Source organism: Artibeus jamaicensis, unplaced genomic scaffold (genome assembly GCF_021234435.1).
Source record: "Artibeus jamaicensis isolate MK-2021 breed Jamaican fruit bat unplaced genomic scaffold, CSHL_Jam_final contig_1128, whole genome shotgun sequence".
Taxonomy (NCBI): Eukaryota; Metazoa; Chordata; class Mammalia; order Chiroptera; family Phyllostomidae; genus Artibeus; species Artibeus jamaicensis.
Window position 1 is genome coordinate 2,125,135 of NW_026521220.1, and position 20,020 is coordinate 2,145,154.

At 46.0% G+C, this 20,020-nt stretch overlaps 1 protein-coding gene across 4 annotated transcripts in view; it reads right to left on the reverse strand.

Annotated features, from left to right (window-relative positions):
* Positions 1-20,020, reverse strand: part of DGCR2 (DiGeorge syndrome critical region gene 2) — a 73,843-nt gene that overhangs the window by 32,605 nt on the left and 21,218 nt on the right. For 2 of the 4 annotated variants that reach the window (XM_037141645.2, XM_053664802.1), the window contains exon 2: positions 17,440-17,562. The exons of the other annotated variants lie outside the window; for them this stretch is intronic. In XM_037141645.2, coding sequence (XP_036997540.2) covers positions 17,440-17,562 — 123 coding nt within the window. The remainder of the gene's footprint in view (positions 1-17,439; positions 17,563-20,020) is intronic. 4 annotated transcript variants of the gene reach the window in all.

A 20,020-nucleotide genomic window follows, 5' to 3' on the forward strand; every position in this document is an offset into this window, starting at 1 on the left:
TCAAAACTATAGGAGAAAAAGATTTCCAGCTTATAGCTCTAAAATTCAGCCCAATCTATCACATGTGAGGGTAACATAAAGGCATTTTCAAACAAGGAATCAAAAACCTGTCTCCCATGTTCCTTTTCTGCAGAAGGAACCAAAGGAGGCAGTACACCACTTAAATGTGGGAATAATCCAAAAACAAGAACCAGAAAAGAGAGAGAGAGACACAGGGAGAAGTTGGATTCTCTCCGTGCTGATGGTGGAGGGAGCGCCCGAGAGGGCGGCCGGGACAGTGGGCAGCAGGCCCTGCCAGCACTCGCCCTGACCAGCGCAGTCAGAAGTCTCCAGGAGAGAAGGGTGCAGAGCGACTCTGGCAGAACCTGTGATAGAGCTACAACTGGGGAGAAGTTACGACAGAGGTCCTGCTACGGAGATCTTAATTGGCAGTTTCTTAAAAAGTTAAACATATATGTACAACATGAATTTCTACTCCTTCATACCTTCCCAAAAGAAACGAAAGCATATGTCCTGTCAAAAACATGTACACCAGACTTCCGGCCAAGATGGAGGCATAGGTGGAAACACTGTGCCTCCTCGCACAACCAAGTTTAAAGACAACAAAGTTTTAGTAACAAAAACGCAGCCAAAACACAGAAAATTGAACTGTAAGGAAGTCCGACAACAACGAACTGTTCATCCAGACCGATAAACCAAGCGAAGGAGCAAGCAGTGACACAGACTGCTCAGGCTAGGACCCCAGTGACGGGAATGAAAGCCTAAAAGCACCAATTGGAAAAAATTCTGGGGTCGAGGTGCCGGGAGAAGCTCCCAGGCTCACAGAGAGTTCATTGGAGAGACCCACAGGGTCCTGGAGGATGGCACAAGCCCACACACCTGGGAACTAGCACCAGAAGGGCCCAATTTGCTTGTGGGAAGCAGCAGAGGGGACAGAAATCTGAGAGTGGAACAAACGCCATTGCCCCTCTCTGACCCAGCCCCCACATACAGCGTCACAACCCAGTGACAGGGTTGCCCCACCCTGGTGAACATCTAATGCTCCGCCCCTCATACGTAATAGGCTCGACCTGACCAAAACATTATGGCTCAAGCAGAAAAAGAGCTCAAAGCCCCAGAGCCAATAAATCTAAGTGACCAAGAGATAGCTGACCTTTCAGATGCACAATTCAAAACACTGGTGATCACGATGCTCACAGAATTGGTTGATCTTAGTCACAAATTAGAGGAATATATGAAGGCTAAACTAATTGAAATCAAGGGAAATGTACAGGAAACCAATAGTGATGGAAAGGAAACTGGGACTCAAATCAAGGGAGCAGACCAGAAGGAAGAAAAAACTGACCAAACAGAAAAATATGAAGGAACAAGAATTAAAAAAAATGAGGAGAGGCTTAGGAACCTCCAGGACATCTTTAAACACTCCAACATCCGAATTATAGGGGTACCAGAAGGGGAAGAGGAACAGTCACGAGCGGAAAACTTATTTGAACAAATAATAAAGAAGAACTTCTCCAATCTGGCAAAGCAAATAGACTTCCAGGAAGTCCAGGAAGCTCAGAGAGTCCCAAAGAAGTTGGACCCAAGGAGGAACATACCAAGGCACATCATAATAACATTAACAAGATTAAAATGAAGGAGAGAATCCTAGAAACAGCAAGAGACAAGGGGACAGTCACCTACAAAGGAGTCCCCATCAGACTCTCAGCGGATTTCTCCAAAGAGATCTTACAGGCAAGAAGGGGCTGGAAAGAAGTATTCCAAGTCATGAAAGGCAAGGACCTACATCCAAGATTGCTCTCTCCAGCAAAGCTTTCATTTGGAATGGAAGGGCAGATAAAGTGCTTCTCAGATAAGGTCAAGTTCAAGGAGTTCATCACCACCAAGCCCTTATTATATGAAATGTTAAAGGGACTTATCTAAGAAAAAGAAGATCAAAAGCAAACTAAGAGGACAGCTAGATCAGGAGTAAACCGTAAAAATGGAATCACCTGGAGGGTCAGCAATAGGGGAGTGGGAGGAGAAGGGGGGAGAAGGTACAGAGTATAAGTAGCATACATGGTAGGTAGAAAATAGGGGGGAGGGCAAGAATAGTATGGGAAATATAGAATCTAAAGAACTTGTGACACATGGACATAAATGAAAGGGGGGAGTAGTGGGGGAGGGGTGTGCAGGGTAGAGGGGAATGAGGGGGAAATAGGACAACTGTAATGGCATAATCAATAAAATATATTTAAAAAAACTGTGTACACTGATGTTCACACCACTTATTCACAAAGGGGAAAACAAAGGAAATACCCAGCAAACAACAAATGCTTAAGTGAAATGTGGTGTTATCCGCAGAAGGGAATATCCGGTGAGGAAAAGGAACAAACTACTGATGCATGGATGAACCTCAAAAACATTATGCTAAGTGAAAGAAGCCAGAAGCAAGAGAACACACATTATGTGATTCATTTTATATGAAGTGTCCAGAAAAGCAACTCTGTATGAGACAGAAAACAGACAAGGAGGTCACTGGGCGTGGGGGAGGGCACAGGGAGCTCTTGCAGGCGATGAAAGTGTTCTAAAAGCGCTGTGTGGACAGCTGCGGAATTCAGTTCACTTATCAAAAATCGCTGACTTGGACACTTTTAAAACCAGTGAATCTTACGGTACAGAAATTGTATCAGTAAAGTTGTTAAAAGTTGAAAGACTAACAGGACACATACTTTTTTTTTTTAAGTACATAATAGGTTTAAATAAAAGTAAAACAAAAAGAAAATGTCATGGGTGAACCTTAGAAACATTATGCCAAATGAAAGAAGCCACACACAAAAGACCATGTGGTGTGTGACTTCATTTCTGTGAGATGCACAGAAGAGGCAAATCCACAGAGACCGAGGTGGATTAGAGGTTGCCCAGGGCTTAGCTTGGCAAGAAACGGAGAGTGCTTGCTCATCATTTTGGGGTGACAATAATATTCTAAAATTAACTGTGGCGATGGCTATACATCTGTGAATATTCTAAAAACCACTATGTAATGGAGCCTCCCGAAGAACACAGGACTGCCCAGTCCCCTCCCCACCGGGGAACCTGACCTGGCGAGTGCCACTGTGGACCCCTGGCTCCTCACCAGTAGAGCTCCTTTGTTCGGGACCTCACCCCATGCATCTCTTCATCCGGCTGCTGATTCATATGCTCTGACATCCTTTGTAGTAAGTCAGTAATCTAGAAATCAGGAAAGGCATTTTCCTGATTCGTATGAGCTATTCTGACAAATTAACTGAGCACAAGGAGGGGGTCTTTGAAACCTCCAGTCTACGGCTGGTCAGTCAGAAGCACAGGTCAGAGAGCCTGGGCCTGCGGTCGGTGCCATGAAAATTCCTATTTTGACAAATGCTTTTTCTGCATTTAGATGGTCATGTGGTGTCCCCCGCCCAACCCCAATAATCTGTTATTCTTTTAGTGTGGTATATATATTGATTTGAGTTTGCTGGATCATCCTTGTATTACAAGAAGTGCATTTGGTCAAGGTGTATATAATCCCTTTAATGTGCTCTTAAATTCTGTTTGCTCGTACTGCCCAGGACTTTTACATCAGTGTTTATGAGATACTGGCCTTTAGTTTGGCAGATCCTGTTTCTAGGAATTTGTCCATTTCGTCTAGGTTATCCGATTTGTTGACACACAATTCCTCAGAATATTCTTACAGTCCTTTTTATTTTTACAAAACTGCTAGTAATGTCCCAACTTAGTTATCTGGATGTTCTCTCTTTAGTCAGTCTAGTTAAAGGTTTGTCAATTTTGTTGATTTTTGATTTTACTGACTTTTTCTCAAAAGTTTTCCTTCTTCTATCTTCTGCTACCTTTGGGTTTAGTTTTTTCCCTAGTTCCTTAAAGTGTAGTTAGGTTCTAGATCTGAAATATTTCTATTTAAAATTTAAGCATTTACAAGTATACATTTCTCTCAGCGTTTTCAGTGCATCCCATTAATTTTGCTATGTTGTGTTTTCATTTTCATTTGTCTCACGATATTTTCTAATTTGCTTTGTGATTTCTTCTTGACATTGACTTCTGAAGAGTTGGTGAAACTCCACGTATTTATGAATTTTCTAGTTTCTTTCTGTTGATTTCCAGTTTCATTCTATTGCAATTAAAAACCACACTTTGTATGATTTAAATCTTTTAAATTTAGAGTTGCTTTTAAATTTAGGACTTGCTTTGTAGCCTGATACATGGTGTATCCTGAGAACAGACCATGTATCCATGGTCTATCCATGGTCTTTCCCTGACATGCCCACGTTTCATGTGCACTGGGGGAAGAAACGTGTGTTCCTCTGCTGTTCGGTGAGCCTTTACGTCCCCAGGGCTCTGCTCACCGTTCTCTGTTCATTTTGTTCCCAAGACTAATTGTTACTGTGGGGAGGTCATGGGGACACTGGACTCCCCTGTGGCCAGGATGGCGGCAAGGGGAGGTGCTTACACTGAGTAGGTGAAAAGGCCTCCCCTACCTGTCAGATTGGGGGTGGGACCAGGGGAAGACAGGTGCATGCACCACAGTGGTGGATGGGGGTGGCCAAAATAGTGGCAGGGGGTGGTGCTGAACCAAAGCAACCTGTCAGCCTCGCCTGGGGAAAGAAGAGATGGGTTGGGAGGTGGAGTCACACAAAGCGAGGAAAAGTTTGGGAAGCTGATTGGTCATTTTGAGAGGGCACCTGGACTGCCCCACACCCAAGTCAATGCAGTCCTAGGGAAACAAAGAAACTCTTGCTCTCTCCTGCTTCTGGCTAACTGGCTGGTGACCTGCACTCTGATGGTGGACTCACCGGTTCTCTTCCCCATGGCCCATGGCCTCCAGGAGGGAGTCTGTCTCTTACCAAGCGTATCCTCTCTTACCATAGTGTTTGACCTTGAGGCCCCAGCAGCTCCACACAGGAGGGAGCCTGAAGCAGGCAGCAGCTGGGAACAAGCCAGGCCACCCGGACGACCACAGCGACTGTACTTTAAGTTGGAGCAGGGCCCTGGCTGGTGTGGCTCTGTTGGCTGGGCGTCATCCTTCAAGGCGGGGTCACTGGCTCGATTCTCAGGGCACACTGCCTGGGTTGCTGGCCTGATCCCCAGTTGGGGCATGCGGGAGAGGCGGCTTACCAATGTTTCTTCCACAAATTGATGTTTCTCTCCTTTTTCTCCCTACCTTCCACGTTCTCTCAAAAAATGAATACACAAAATCTGAAAAAATAAGTTGGAACAGGAATTCTGGACACAGGCTTTTGTCTTGGTCTTGCTGAGGAGATGGGCTTTGAGATGGGGCATCTGCCATTCCCCCCGATCACACAGCTACTGAATGAAAGTCCTCCCTTCTCCACCAGCACCTGCCTCAGTGTAGCTTTTGTGGTGTCAGGCAGACGAACGTCCTTTTTTGTTTGGTAACATACTGTATTTTGCCACATATAACGCATGCACACGTTTTTGTGTGCATCACACATAGGATTATTATAACCATGGTATATAATCATTATGCCTACATATAATGTGCATCCTTATCTTTCCCTCAAAAAATTGGGCAAAAAGCGTGTGTTATACACGGCAAAATACATACTTTCCAATGTCTTCTTTTCAAGTTCACTCAGTTCTGGCTGTGGCCAGGCAGCCCAGTGGTCAGTGTCACCCTGATCTGCCCACATTGTGGGTTCCCTGGACAGGGTGGGTATACGAAGCAACCAATGAACGCACACATGGGTGGAGCAACAAACTGATGTTTCTCTCCCCCTACCTAAGAAAAGTCCATTTTAAAAAAGTTTTTAAAAAAACATTCGTTTAGTTGTTCTTCTGCCTGCTGAACCCCACTAGTGAATTTTTCAATTCCGTTGTAGTATTTGTCTGGTTCCTTCTAATAATTTTTTTCTTTGTTGGTATTCTCACTGTCTCCATATATTGTTTTTCCCAGTTACCCTTAGTTTTTTGTATTTTCCTTTAGTCCCTTGAGCCCATTCAATGTAGTTTTAAAGCCTTTGTCTAGTATGTTAGGGATAGTTTTTGCTACTTAATTGTATTCCTTTAATGTTCCTGCTTGGTTTCACGCCTTGTGATTTTGCTGTTGTCGAAACTCAGGTATGGGAGGGAAGAGCGGCCTCTCCCAGTCTTTACCAACGACCCTGACACTGGGGAAGACCTTCACTAATTAGCACGGCTTGTTTTGAGTTTAGAGTCTTCTCAAGTTTTTCCTGCACTTGCATCCTATCTGGGCCTAAGTGTGAATTTTTTTGATTCCTAAATATACCTAACTGCTTTAAATGTCTTAATTTCCCAGACAGCTTCTCAAAGCCTTAGATATTCTATTGTATTCCTCCACCATTAGTCCTTGGCCACAGGCATCTGAAGCTCTGTGGTCCCCTACTCCACCTCTGCAAAGGTTTCCTGAATTGTTTCCTGAATTGTTTCCCCTGCTTTTCACAGCCTGAGATCTGAGCTATGCTGGTTTTCCCTGCTTGAGCTCTGAGTCACACAGGAAAATCAGTGGCTCAGGCAACCTCCGGACAGGTTAAAATGTTTCAAGTCATGTCTGTCCTGATCCCTTCCTCCTGTTACAGACAAGCAATTAGGGACTGGACTATTGCTCCTTCAGACCTGTGTGCCAGGAGGGGAAGGAATGGGGCAAAGGCTGGTTGATGCTACAAAATTTTCTACCATTTGAATGTGGCTTTCTCTTGACTGGGTGTTCCTGTGGCTGGGTGTCCAACCCACTGCCTGGGATGGCTATGAATGAGGCCCAACACAAAAGAGTAAATTTACTTAAAATCTTTTTTCTTCTCATAGTTTTCGTCAATGTTTGTGTATTTAATGTGTGCCCCAAGACAACTCTTCTTCCAGTGTGGCCCAGAGACCCCAAAAGGTTGGACACCACTGAGTGTAGACCTTTGACTATTTTTTTTCTGCTTGAGTTTTATTTATTTTTTAATTTTTATTTTATTGATTGTGCCATTACATTTGTTCTATTCCCCCCCTCCATTGCTCTCCACCCTGCACTCCCCTCCCCCACCCCCCTTTAGTTCATGAACACGTGTCTCAAGTTCTTTAGATTCTATATTTCCCCTACTATTCTTACCGTCCCCCCTATTTTCTATCTACTGTCTATGCTACTTATTTTCTGTACCTTCTCCCCCTCCCCTGTTGCTAACCCTCCATGTGATCTTCATTTCTATGGTTCACTCCTGATCTAGCTGTCCTCTTAATTTGCTTTTGTTTTAGGTGTGGTTGTTGATAACTGTGAGTTTGCTGTCCTTTCACTGTTCATCTTTTTTATCTTCCTTTTCTTAGGTAAAGTCCCTTTAACATTTCATATAATAAGGGCTTGGTGATGATGAACTCCTTGAATTTGATCTTACCTGAGAAGCACTTTATCTGTCCTTCCATTTTAAATGAAAACTTTTCTGGATAGAGCAATCTTGGTTGTAGGTCTTTGGTTTTCATGACTTAGAATACCTCTTTCCAGCCCCTTCTTGCCTGTAAGGTCTCTTTTGAGAAATCGGCTGACAGTCTGATGGGAACTCCTTTGTAGGTGACTGTCCCATTATGTCTTGCTGCTTCTAGGATTCTCTCCTTCATTTTAATCTTGTTAATGTAATTATGATGTGCTTTGGTGTGTTTCTTCTTGGGTCCAACTTCTTTGGGGCTCTCTGAGCTTCCTGGATTTCCTGGAAGTCTATCTGCTTTGCCAGAATGGGGAAGTTCTCCTTTATTGTTTGTTCAAATAACTTTTCCACTTTGTTTCTCTACCCTTCTGGTACCCCTCAAATTCGGATGTTGGAGTGTTTAAAGATGTCCTGGAGGTTCCTAAGCCTCTCCTCATTTTTTTTAATTCTTGTTCCTTCATATTTTTCTGTTTGGTCATTTTTTCCTTTCTTCTGGTCTGCTCCCTTAATTTGAGTCCCAGTTTCCTTTCCATTACTATTGGTTTCCTGTCATTACCATTCATTTCAATTAGTTTAGCCTTCATTATGTTCCTCTAATTTGTGACTAAAATGGACCAGTTCTGTGAGCATCCTGATCACCAGTGTTTTGAACTGTGCATCTGAAAGTTTGGCTATTTCTTCATCACTTAGATTGATTGGCTCTGGGGCTCTGAGTTCTTCTTGAGCCATGTTTTGATCTGTTTGTGCCTGTTACGTATGAGGAGCGGAGACTTAGTTATTTACCAGGGTGGGGCCACCCAGGTTGCTGTTTTGTGACGCTGTGTGTGGGGGCGGGGTCAGAGAGGGAGCAATGGCGGTCCTCTTCACTCCCCCGGTCTGCCTCACTGCTCGCCCCTGCTGGTTTATCTGCGCACAAATGTGAGACCAACCGCAGACAGCCAGCCGCACCTCTTCCCTGTGTCTGCCCGTAGCTAGCCCGCAACTGGGATCTGCGCCCTCGGCTGCTTGTGCACTGTCCAGGTTGGGGATCTTTCCTGCCCGAGACCCCGCTCTGCTGCCAGCTTCGCCTCTCTCACCGATTTAGCTGAGCATTTCATTGTTTTCGGACTCCGTATTGTCGATTTTCTGTGATTTGGTTGCATTTATTGTTGTTAAAACTTTGTTGTTTTTAGATCTGGTTGTGTGAGGACACAAAGTATTTCCACCTATGCCTCCATCTTGAAGGAAGTCCTCCCCTTTGACTATTTCTAGAGCTTCTGTAGTTACTGTAGCCAGTCTCTAGTTGCTTTTTAAAATTTTCCTTAAATATTTTATTTATTTATTTTTAGAGAGGGGAGGGAAGGGAGGCAGAAGAAGAGAAACATCAATCGGTTTGATCAGTTGCCTTTCAGTCCCCCACCAACCTCAGACCTGGCCCACAACCCAAGCATGTGTCCTTGACTGGGAATTGAACTGGTGACCTTTCTGTTTGCAGGCTGGCACTTAATCCACTGAGCCACACCGACCATGGCTCTGGTTGCTTTTTTAAAATGTCTATGTAGAGGAATGAGGACTTGGAGATTCCTAGACTGCCATTTTGCTGATGTCAGGAAAAAAAAAAAATATATATATATATTTTAGATTTTTATTTATCTTTAGAGGGGAAAGGAAGGAGAGAGGGAGAGAAACATCAATCTATGGTTGTCTCTCGTGGATCCCCTACTGGGAACTGGCCTGCAACCCAGGTATGTGACCTCACTGGGATTCGAACTGCAATCCTTTGGTTCGACGGCACGTGCTCAATCCTCTGAGCTGCACCAGCCAGGGCAGAATATATATCTATAATATATATCTATATCTATATAGATATATATACATATATATCAATATATATATAAATCAATATATATATTGATCAATATATATATATAAATTGATTATGCTATTACAGTTGTCCCATTCCCCCCTTCATTCCCCTCCACTCTGCACATCCTCTCCCACCCACATTTCCCCCTTTACTTCATGTCCATGCGTCTACATTTCCCACACTACTCTTGCCCTCCCCCTGTCTATTTTCTCCCCACCATCTATGCTACTTATTCTCTGTACCTTCTCCCCCTTCTCCTCCTCCCACTCCCCCGTTGCTAACCTTTCCTATGATCTCCATTTCTGTGGCTCTGCTCTTTTTAGGTGTCACTGTTAATAACTGTGAGTTTGCTGTCCATTCACTGTTCATATTTTTTACTTCTTTTTCTTAGACAAGTCTTTAACATTTCATACAGTAAGGGCTCGGTGATGATGAACTCCTTCAACTTGACCTTATTTGAGAAGCACTTTATCTGCTCTTCCATTCTAAATGAAAGCTTTGCTGGATAGAGCAATCTTGGATGTAGGTCCTTGCCTTTCATGACTCAGAATACTTCTTTCCAGCCCCTTCTTGCCTGGAAGGTCTCTTTTGAAAAATCAGCTGACAGTCTGATGGGAACTCCTTTGTAGGTGACTGTCCCCTTATCTCTTGCTGCTTCTAGGATTCTCTCCTTCATTTTAATCTTGGCTAATGTAATTATGAGGTGCCTTGATGTGTTCCTTCTTGGGTCCAACTTCTTTGGGACTCTGAGCTTCCTGGATTTCCTGGAAGTCTTTGCTTTGCCAGGTTGGGGAAGTTCTCCTTTATTATTTGTTCAAATAACTTTTCCACTTGTTGCTCTTATTCTTCCCCTTCTGGTACCCCTATAATTCAAATGTTGGAACGTTTAAAGATGTCCTGGAGGTTCCTAAGCCTCTCCTCATTTTTTTGAATTCTTGTTTCTTCATTCTTTTCCATTTGGTTGTTTCCTTCTTCCTTCTGGTCCACTCCATTGATCTGAGTCCCAGTTTTTTTCCCATCAATATTGGTTCCCTGTATATTTTCCTTCATTTTTTCATCTAATTTGCGACCAAATTCAACCAATTCTGTGAGCATCCTGATCACCAGTGCTTTGAACTGTGCATCTGTCAGGTTGGCTATGTCTTGGTTGCTTAGTTGTATTTGCTGTGGAGCTTTGATCTGTTCTTCTGTTTGGGCCCTTTTTTCTTTCCTTTCCTTTTTTTCCCCTTTTTTTTGTCTTATTGTGCCTGTTAGGTATGAGGGGCAGATCCTTAGGTTTTCACCATGGCGGGGCAACCCAGCTGCTGGGTTGTGATGCAGTATGTGGGGGCGGGGTCTGAGAGGGAGCAGTGGTGCTTGCTGCACTCTCTGCTGGATTTCAGTCCCTTCTCCCACTTCCCCCAAGCAAATTGGGCCCTTCTGGTGCTGATTCCCAGGTAGGTGGGCTTGGGTATATTTTAGGATCCTGTGGGTCTCTCCAATGAACTCTCCTGTGAGGCTGGGAGTCTCTTCCTGTACCTCAACCCCCACAGGTGTTTTCAGTCAGTGTTTTGAGGCTTTATTTCCTGGTGCTGGGACCCTGCAATGCAGGGTCTGTTTCGTTCCCCAGTTTCACCTGGTGTGTCTATCTGCACGCGAATGTGGGACCACCCAGTCCACCAGCTGCCTTGGGCACAGTACCCTGCTTCACAGTCACCCCCTTGCTGGGTCTGCCTGTTATCACCCTGGGTGCAGGGTCTGCCAGCTGCTGCCTGTGCACCCAGGGTCCGCCCGCTGCCGTGTTGCGCGCCCAGAGTTTGTCAGCTGCTGCCTTGCGCGCCCGGTGCCACCGCCTTTTTTGCTGCAAACCCTCTCTGCCTGGCTGCCTGACTCAGCTCCTCCTACTGGTGTGGATGAATGTGTCTATTTTAACTTCTTGGTTGTTCGACTTCCATATAGTTCAATTTTCTGTCAGTTCTGGCTGTTATTTTGTTTCTAAATTGTTGTTGTCCTTATTTTGGTTGTGCGAGGAGGCACAGTGTGTCTACCTACACCTCTATTTTGGCCGGAAGTCTCAGAGTATATTTTTATAGTCTAGTTTTATTCTCTGAGTTATAAAATAAGAATAGCTACTAACATGTGCTGAGGCATTATTCTGTGCCATGCTCTGTTCCAAGAACTGTCTGTACATTATGCTATTAAGCCTCACGACAGCCCTTGGAGGTAGACACTATTATTTTCCTCATCTTACAGATGAGGACAATGAAGTTCACAAAGCAACCTGCCCACAGACAGGGCCACAGACAGGGCCACAGCCAGTGGAGGTGGGGGTACCAGCCCCAGCAGCTTGGTTCCAGGCCCTCACCTTTAACCACTGCTTTACATGCAGCAGAGCTAGCTACACCAAGCCACTCTGTTCTGGCTCTTTTGGTCTAGAATGCTTTGCTCGGAGCCTGGCAAGCATCCAGTGCATGACTTCTTCCAGTCTAGAACACTAGCTGCCTCTCATGGATTGGAGGAAGGTGGTCCAGCTTCCCAGAGGCTCGTGAGCACTAAAAGCCAGGTGTTGGTAGGGTCAGGTGAGCCTCAAAGTGGGGACCAGAATCCTCCATTATGCTGACACCTCTTCCATGATGTGTGAGTTTCTCCAGGAGAGACTCCTCCAATCCCCTGCCTGGGAAAATACCTGGGTGCCAGCAGTCAGGGGGCAGGGCGGGAGAGATGGCTGAGGTTCTCCCTTGCCCCCATAGAGAATTTATCTTAATTCCTCTGTTCTCCACCTCCATGGCTCCCCTCTGCTGGGCCTGATATCTCCTATTTTGTTGACTTTAAGTCCAGGTGCTGTCTAATGGAAATACCGTGCAAGCCACATTTCAACAAAAGATGAACTTTCATTTAACCCAATATATTCAAAATACTATAATTTCAACATGTAATAAATATTAAAAAGTATTAATGAGACATCTTACTTTTTAAAAACTCAGTCTTTAATATCAAATGTATACTTGACACTTGGAACACACCTTAGTTTGAAACGTCCACAGTTCAAGTGCTCGACAGCCCTGTGTAACCCATGGCTACCATCCAGGACAGTGTGGGTTTGGAAAGTAAATGTCAGGTCTACCGGTGGGAGGAGTCGTCTGGCTCTGATGAGTGAGGAAGAGAGATGGATGGTGGACGAGTCTCCCCACCCCCATTCTGTTCCCGCCCCAGACACCCACCAGCAGTGGCACTGAGAACTGCCACGGCTTTTGAGGGGTTCTGCCTGTCAGCCAGGTCATTTCCTCGTGTTCTTTCTCTCAAGGAAGCCCACGGTTGCAATTTCTTTGCTATGCTAAGTTGGTTTCACTCTCCCATCTATGGGCTTTTCTTAAAAAAAAAAAAAAAGGCTGCATAATATCCGATATACTCTAAAGAACATACATGAAGAAATAAAGCCTAATAATAAAATAGTTACGAATGCCCACCTCTACCTGACTTAAGAACTCAAATGTCAGCTTAGGACTGACTACACACTTGCTTCTTCCAGTCTTATTTCTCTGTCTCCCCACCAGGGAGGGGCCAGGAGTGCAAATTTTGAGAATCACGGTTTTACCTTTTTTCCTTTCAGTTGACCATACATATATGTATCTGTAAATAAGGTAAAATGGTCAGTTTTGCTTGTGTTTATGCTATATGTACTTTTGGTAAACTGCCTTTGTCACCTACATTGTTTTTAAGATGCATCCATGTTGCTGCAAAAACCTAACATTCCCCTGCTGTTTGGGTTCAGAATACACCAACAGGTGAACTCAGACATTTGGGTTGTTTCAAGATATAGATCGGTATGAGCGGTGCTGTGAGAATTTCTCTCGAGTGTCCCCACGTGGAAACTCAGGAAGAGAATATGTGACTCTTCCGCTTTGCAAGTTCCTGCCCTTCTGTGTATCCATTTATCCTCACCAGCAGCAGGTGAGATTTCTAAGCCATCCACATCCTCTCCTAATACTCGGTTTTGTCAGACATTGAAATTTTTGCCAATCTAAGTATCCATGAAGTGGTGTGTCTCACCTGGTCTTAGAACACTAATGAGGTTGAATGTCCTTCCGTGTTTAATCACCACTCCTATCAATTCTTCTGTGACGCGCCTGTCTGTCCTCTGTCCACTTGTAGGAGTTACTTATGCGTGCTGGATTATAATCCTGTATAGGCTACAAATGTTGTAAACATCCTCCCAATCTGTCTTGTGTATGCACATTCTTTACTGCTACTTTTTGACAAAGGGACGATCTTAGGTATGCTCCTGTATTATCTTGTAGAAGTTTTTCCCTGATTAACATGAAACTGACTTTCCGGTACGTTGTACATTAGGGACCCCATTTCCTCCTTCCCGACTGTCACAGCACCCCACACTGAGCAGTCTGACCTTTGCCCAGTGACATGTAATTCCATGTCCGCCATGAGCGTCAAGTTTCTTGGGTCCACTTCTAGCAGCTCTTCTGTCCCACTGGCCAGTTCATGCCACCCTGACCCAACTGTCAAGTAAGCCTTGAAACTGTTAAGGCAAGTGCTCTCCCCTTACTCTGCTTCAAAGTGCACTAACAACACGAGGACATTATTCTTCTAAACATTTTTAACTGACTTGTCATATTCCCCAAAAACCCTATGGGGATGCACTGAGCCCAGAGATCAATATAAGAACAGGCAGTTTTACCACATTAAGTCTTCCTAAGCAAGAACATCCTGTCTCTATTTATTTAAGTCTTTTTTAATGACTCTTACTACAGCTGTAAATTTTTCTCCATTAAAAATTTTGCACAACCTCTGTTAGTTCCCATTTATATCAAAGATGGTTCGGTTAGAACAGAAATCATGCTGGCTATTTCAAACACAAAGGACAAGCACTAGCTTTTAGCACCGTCACTGAAAGCTGCTTTGCACACAAGTGAAGTGGGCCACCTCTGCCTGTTTAACCTCTGCAGCTGCAGTGGGACAATCAGGAAGCTGCTGTTTCCACGCACAGGTGAGGGAGCTGCGTGGCCGCTGCTGGACCTGCACAGGTGAGATGGCCAGCGAGTGGGGGGCAGGGGGGTGGGAGCCACTGAACTCACTCACGGAGGTCTGAGCCCATGCCACCCACTCCAGTGCCAGGGGAAGGATTCTTCTGTCTCTCTTCCACCTTCCAAATTTCATGGGAAGGATCTCGTGGGCTAAATGGTACCCACCGGTCTATTGGCAGGGGGTCTGAGTGTTACACCTCCAGCCTTCCAGCCCGAGAGGCAGGAAATGTACTGAATGCCCGGATGATATCTAGCATCCCACCCATTTTCTATCTTCTAAAACCACGCGGAAATTACTGATCTACTGTTACATCTTTTCCCATTTTCTTTGACCCTGTGGTTTCCCTTTATTGTAATTTTAGCAGGACAATGAGATAATCTCATGTTCACTCCAGAAGTCCTCAAGTACATGTTCAAAAGCAAACTGACCAACCATGGCTGGGGCTTCCCAGAGGTTTACTTAAACTCTCCCTACAGACAGGAACGCCATAGCAGAAATGACTATTAACTAACTTCCTGTCCATACCCCCTCATATAGATTAATGAATACTTAACCTATATCTATGTTTTTTTAAAAGATTCTATTTATTTTTAGAGAAAGGGAAAAGGAGGGAGCAAGACAGGGAGAGAAGTGTCGATGGGAAAGAGAAGTAGTGACTGGCCACCCCTTGCACAAACCCCACCCAGGGACGGAACCTGCTATCCAGCCACGTGCCCTGACCAGGAATTGAATCAGGGACCCCTCTCCCTGCGGAACGGTGCCCAATCAACTGAGCCACGCTGGCCAGAGCATATCTATGGTGCTTTAAAAATTTAATTTCTTTTAAAATAAACTACAAAGAACTATGACAAGATTTCAGCAGTTATTAATTCAGGGAAGTGAGAAACAAATATTATTCTTTGTATATTTTGATAAATTGCTCAAAACCACAAGCCTGAAACCATCAGAAATTACCCTGCCACCCCTCCTGGATCGCGGTGCGGCACTACACCACAAGCCAGGCGCGGTACCGGGAGTCGAGGGGAAAGCGGGGGAGCTGGGCATTCTACAGGCCCTCGGCCTCCGCACCCCTCCTCTGGTACAGCAGACCCTTCTAGGCCTCAGTGAGTTTGCACACACTGTCATTGTCATCACACCCTCAATGGTTGGGACCCAAAACATGCCATCTACTCAGAACACTGGGCTCCTGTAGGTCAGACCTTTTCTGTTTGGGGAGAAGATATAGGAACCTATGCAACTTCAAGTTAACACTTAAACTAAGCGACCTGTAACCCTCTGTACCAACCACATGACCCAAGGAGAAACCAGATGAGTCCCTGGCTTCAACAAGTCCACAGTGCATGGAGAGATAAGCAGGTTGAACCATGAGAGCGCTCACCACTGTTTTCAGCATCTACAGCAGGGCAGTTATCACACACAACCTTAAAAGCTAAGCCAAAGACACTGAAAACAGCAAGTAAGGCATGCTTCCATTTTAAAGCAAGCCAAGAACCATTTGGTTCTTTGTTCAGAAAATTCTGCAGGAGGCTAGATATAAAGTCTCATCCTCTAAGTCAGAGCAGGTGGCACTCCCAGGCACCATCACTGGTTCCTCACCAGGCTACCCAGCACCTAGTACTCACATCTCAAGTACTGGGAAGGTCATGTTCTCAGCGGCAACCCAAGGAATGACCAGGTAGGCTCCCAGACACAGGGCTATCCCAGAAGCTCCTAACCCAGCCACTATCATCCTGACTCTCATTTGGAAAGGCAGACGCTCAACTACAGACATGCGCATCCGGTGAAGGAAGAACAGGCACAGGGATGATTAAAAGGGGTCTTTTTACAGGCAAATACAGTCTGAAGAGACCACCTCTATTTCTTACTTGGGAACTCCCCCACCCCCCAATGCACTAGCCCAAGCTCAGCTGTGAAATTCCACTGGACCTGCCTCCTGATCCCCAGGCTGGAGTTCATCGGTTTTCTTCAGCACCTGGCCTAGAGCAGCTACAGCCCTCCTTTCATTGGCTGAACGCTGAAAAGAAGCCCGTCCTAGGCTAGGTCCCCCTGAGGAAGAGGACTGACTGGTCTCCAGCCCCGAGGGAGGCTCAGTCTGGAAGAGAGACCAAGCACAGGCACAAGTGAGGGTAAGAATTACCAGGGGCTCTATGGGCTGTCAGAGAGACAGGGCGGGTGCTGCCAGAAGCCGCACTACAGCCAGCAGACCCAGAGATGCCTGCTCATTGTGGAACCATCCAGCCAAGTGTTCCCTGAAGGGTGGGCAGGGTCTGTCCATGCAGAAATAGGACAAGGGGATTCCCAGGAAGGAGAAAGCAGAAAGGCGTAAACAAAGCATGTGGCTAGGAAATTCTTCATGGGGTGAGCACAGGAAATAGCCTAGCTGAGTCACTGAGGGAAAACAGCAATACACTGCTATGGCAAAAAGACAAGGCAGACTGTGAAGAAATTTGAACGCAAGGCCAGAGCACAGGACTGAGATTCTCACACTGGAGTAAGATGCACCTTCCTCTTAGGGCCTTTATCAGAGCCACCTGGGTCTGAAACATATTAGAATGTGCACCTATGCCTCTGTCTCACACACACGTGCCAGAGTGCACACGAGACACTACAGCTCAAGCCGAGAGCCAGGGACGCAGTGCACACGATTACTCATGGGTGTGTTAGCCTCTGTGAGGGTGCTGGACCAGAAACCAGGAGGAACACCAACAACTCAGATTTCTGCGGCATTCCCCGTCTTTACGAAACATGCGTCATCAGGAGAGAATACCCAGTGAAAGGTGACTGGTGACTGAGTGAGCAGGATGGAGGGAGAGCCAAGGTCCGTCTAAATGACCCTCATCGGGGTTCTAGCCACGTCTCAAAGGCACCCACCTCCAAAGCCAGGCAAGAGGGAAGAAAGAGGCCACCACACTTCAGGGCACTACCCTCAGGGCCAGTGGCACCTCTCGAAACATGGCATCATGGGTGCCCCTCCGTGCCTCACCACAGCCCTGACCCTGCCATCTCACAAGTTCTCGGATCTATTTGTGTTGGGTGTCTTTTTTAAAAAGACAGAGAAAGAGAGGGGACGAGGTGCTCAAAATAACCTTCCAGTGCATGGCTATAGCGTGAGGGGCTGGATGACACCATCTCCCAATGGGACGCAGGGGCCACGTGCTTCTGCCTGCCCGACACACTCACCTGGACAGTCGGCTTCGTCGCTCTCATCCTCACAAGTCACCCAGCCGTCACACTGCCAGGGGAGGGGGATGCACTGGATGGTGCCGCTGCGACAGGCAAACTGCCCAGGGTTGCACCACAGCTCTGTGAAACCAAAGGGCAAGAGGCCATTGAGGAAGCGGCAGTAGCAGTGGAGACCTGGAGTGGCCAGCTGCCACGGCCCGGTCCTGCTGCTGCCCGAATCCCATGATCATGAGCCAGATACCAAGCAGCCTGCCAATAGCCCGCCTACTCAGGGGTTTGCACACATGCCCCAAGAACAAGCCAAGAGCTGTGCCCCAGATGCCACAGGTCCCCAGAGCATTGCATCCCCCCAAGACACTGACCTTCGTGCTCAAACTCAAACACACACTGCCACGTTTCTGCTCCACATGAGCCTGCGCTGCACTGCAAGGAGACAGAAACAAGAGGGCACGCCTCTCTCTCCTGAGGGATTCTGGGTCAACAGAGAAGACACACGTACACTCTATACACACACGGACAAATGCACACACTGGAGTTTCTGACAAAGCACAAAAGCAGGTCACCACCACAGGGCGCTTAAACGATATGACGGAGACTCTGCCTCCACCTGTGGGGCTGGCGTGCTTACAGACGGTGGGATGTGAACAGGGTCCCCCAGGCAGGTGGACGGTTTCAGAGGCATATATGACACAGTAGGAAGGGAAGAGCAATCCAGAGACAGCCGGGCCTAAGGAAATACCAGAGGGGAGCCAGTTATACTGTGTGAATTGACGGATGAGGAGTCACTGGAGATGAAGTTGGAAATGTAAGAAGGATCAGACTGCGGAGGCTTCGGGGGGTAGGATAATTCTGACCTGTATTTGGTATGCTGTAGGGAGCTGACAAGTGATGTAATAAGATCTATATTTTAAGCAGACATCACTGGCAATGGTTTCTGGAAGCAATTAAAATAGGGGACCAGACAAAAATATTAAATAGCCAAGAAAGATCTTGGACTGAGGCAGGGGTCAGCAAATTACAGCCCATGAGCTAACCCTTGCCCTGCCCACTGTTTTTTTTTTAAATAAAAGTTTTCTCGGAACACGGCCACAAACATATCTAGTCTATGTCTGCTTTTAAGCTACAACAGCAGAGTTGAAGGGAGGCTGTATGACCTGCAACGCTGAAAATGTTTACTCTCTAGTCCTTCAAGAAAAAGTTTGCAGACTCCAGAACTGAGGTGGCAGCTGATAAATGGGCAAACCTTGGAACCCGCGAACAACTCTGAGATGAGAGGGACAAAGTCCTGCCCACCAGTGTGATGTCACAAGAAGAATGGATGGAATAAACTTAACTGTCCACCTGTAACAATAAAATACATAAAACGACGGTCCTCCAGGCACTGGTCGTCAGGTGAGGAAGAGCAGTGAAATTCCCTGCGAGTCAGGAAACACACAAGTGAGCCTTACCACCCACAGAACATTTCCAGGTGACAAAGCAGATTCCCTGCGAGTCAGGAAACACACAAGTGAGCCTTACCACCCACAGAACATTTCCAGGTGACAGAGCAGGGGGAGGGACTCCAGGGGGACCCGGAACACTCTTGGAGATGAGTGGGAACAGCTAAAAGCCAGGGGAGACTAAGGCAGGTAGCACCCACGGTGCAGCGCTGTGGGGTCACGGGATGGGAAAGAGCACAGACGAGACTCTGGAGATGCACAGAAGGACGCCGGGGCAGTAGGCATGGTGCTGATCAGTGCGTGGTGGGAGGAAACTACCCCAGGCTGCACTATTACCACTCTACAGAGTAAGAGGGAAGAGTAACCAAAACTCAGCAGGACCACAAACAATCCCTATTCTGCAGTCAGTCTGGAAAAAACTCCTAACTTGTGGGACATTGAGTCGACTACTCAGAAGAGTTTTGTGTCATTAGTGGGGAAAAATGAACTCCAGCCTAAATGCTGCTCAGTCCTAACAAAGATTAAAAGCAAGGCCTGATGAAATCAGCCCTGGCTGGTGTGGCTCAGTAGATTGAGCAGCGGCCTGCAAACCAAAGGGTCACTGGTTTGACCCCCAGTCAGGGCACATGCCTGGGCTGTAGGCCAGATCTCTGAAAGGGGACCTTGCGAGAGGCAACCACACACTGATATTTCTCTCTCTCTCTCTTTCTCCCTCCCTTCCCCCTCTCTAAAAATAAATTAAAATCTTTTTAATAAAAGGAAAAAGACCAGTCACATACTGGAAGAAAACATTTGTAAATCAAATACCTAATACAGCACTTGTATCCAAAATATACTGAGAACTCTCTTATTTCAATAAGAAAATAACCTGCCCAATTTTTAAAGTGAGCAAAAGATTTTAATAAACACTTAACCAAAGAAGGTATACAGATGGCAAATAAGAACATAAGCAAATGGAAAATAAAACCATAATGAGATACCATTACATACTTATTAGTGGTTAAACAAGGATAATACCAAGTGTGGGCAAGTATGTGAAGTAACTGGAACTCTCCTACATTGTTAATGAGAATGCAAAGTGTTACAGCTACTCTGAACACAAGATTGACTATCTACCTACCATATGACCCAGTCACTCC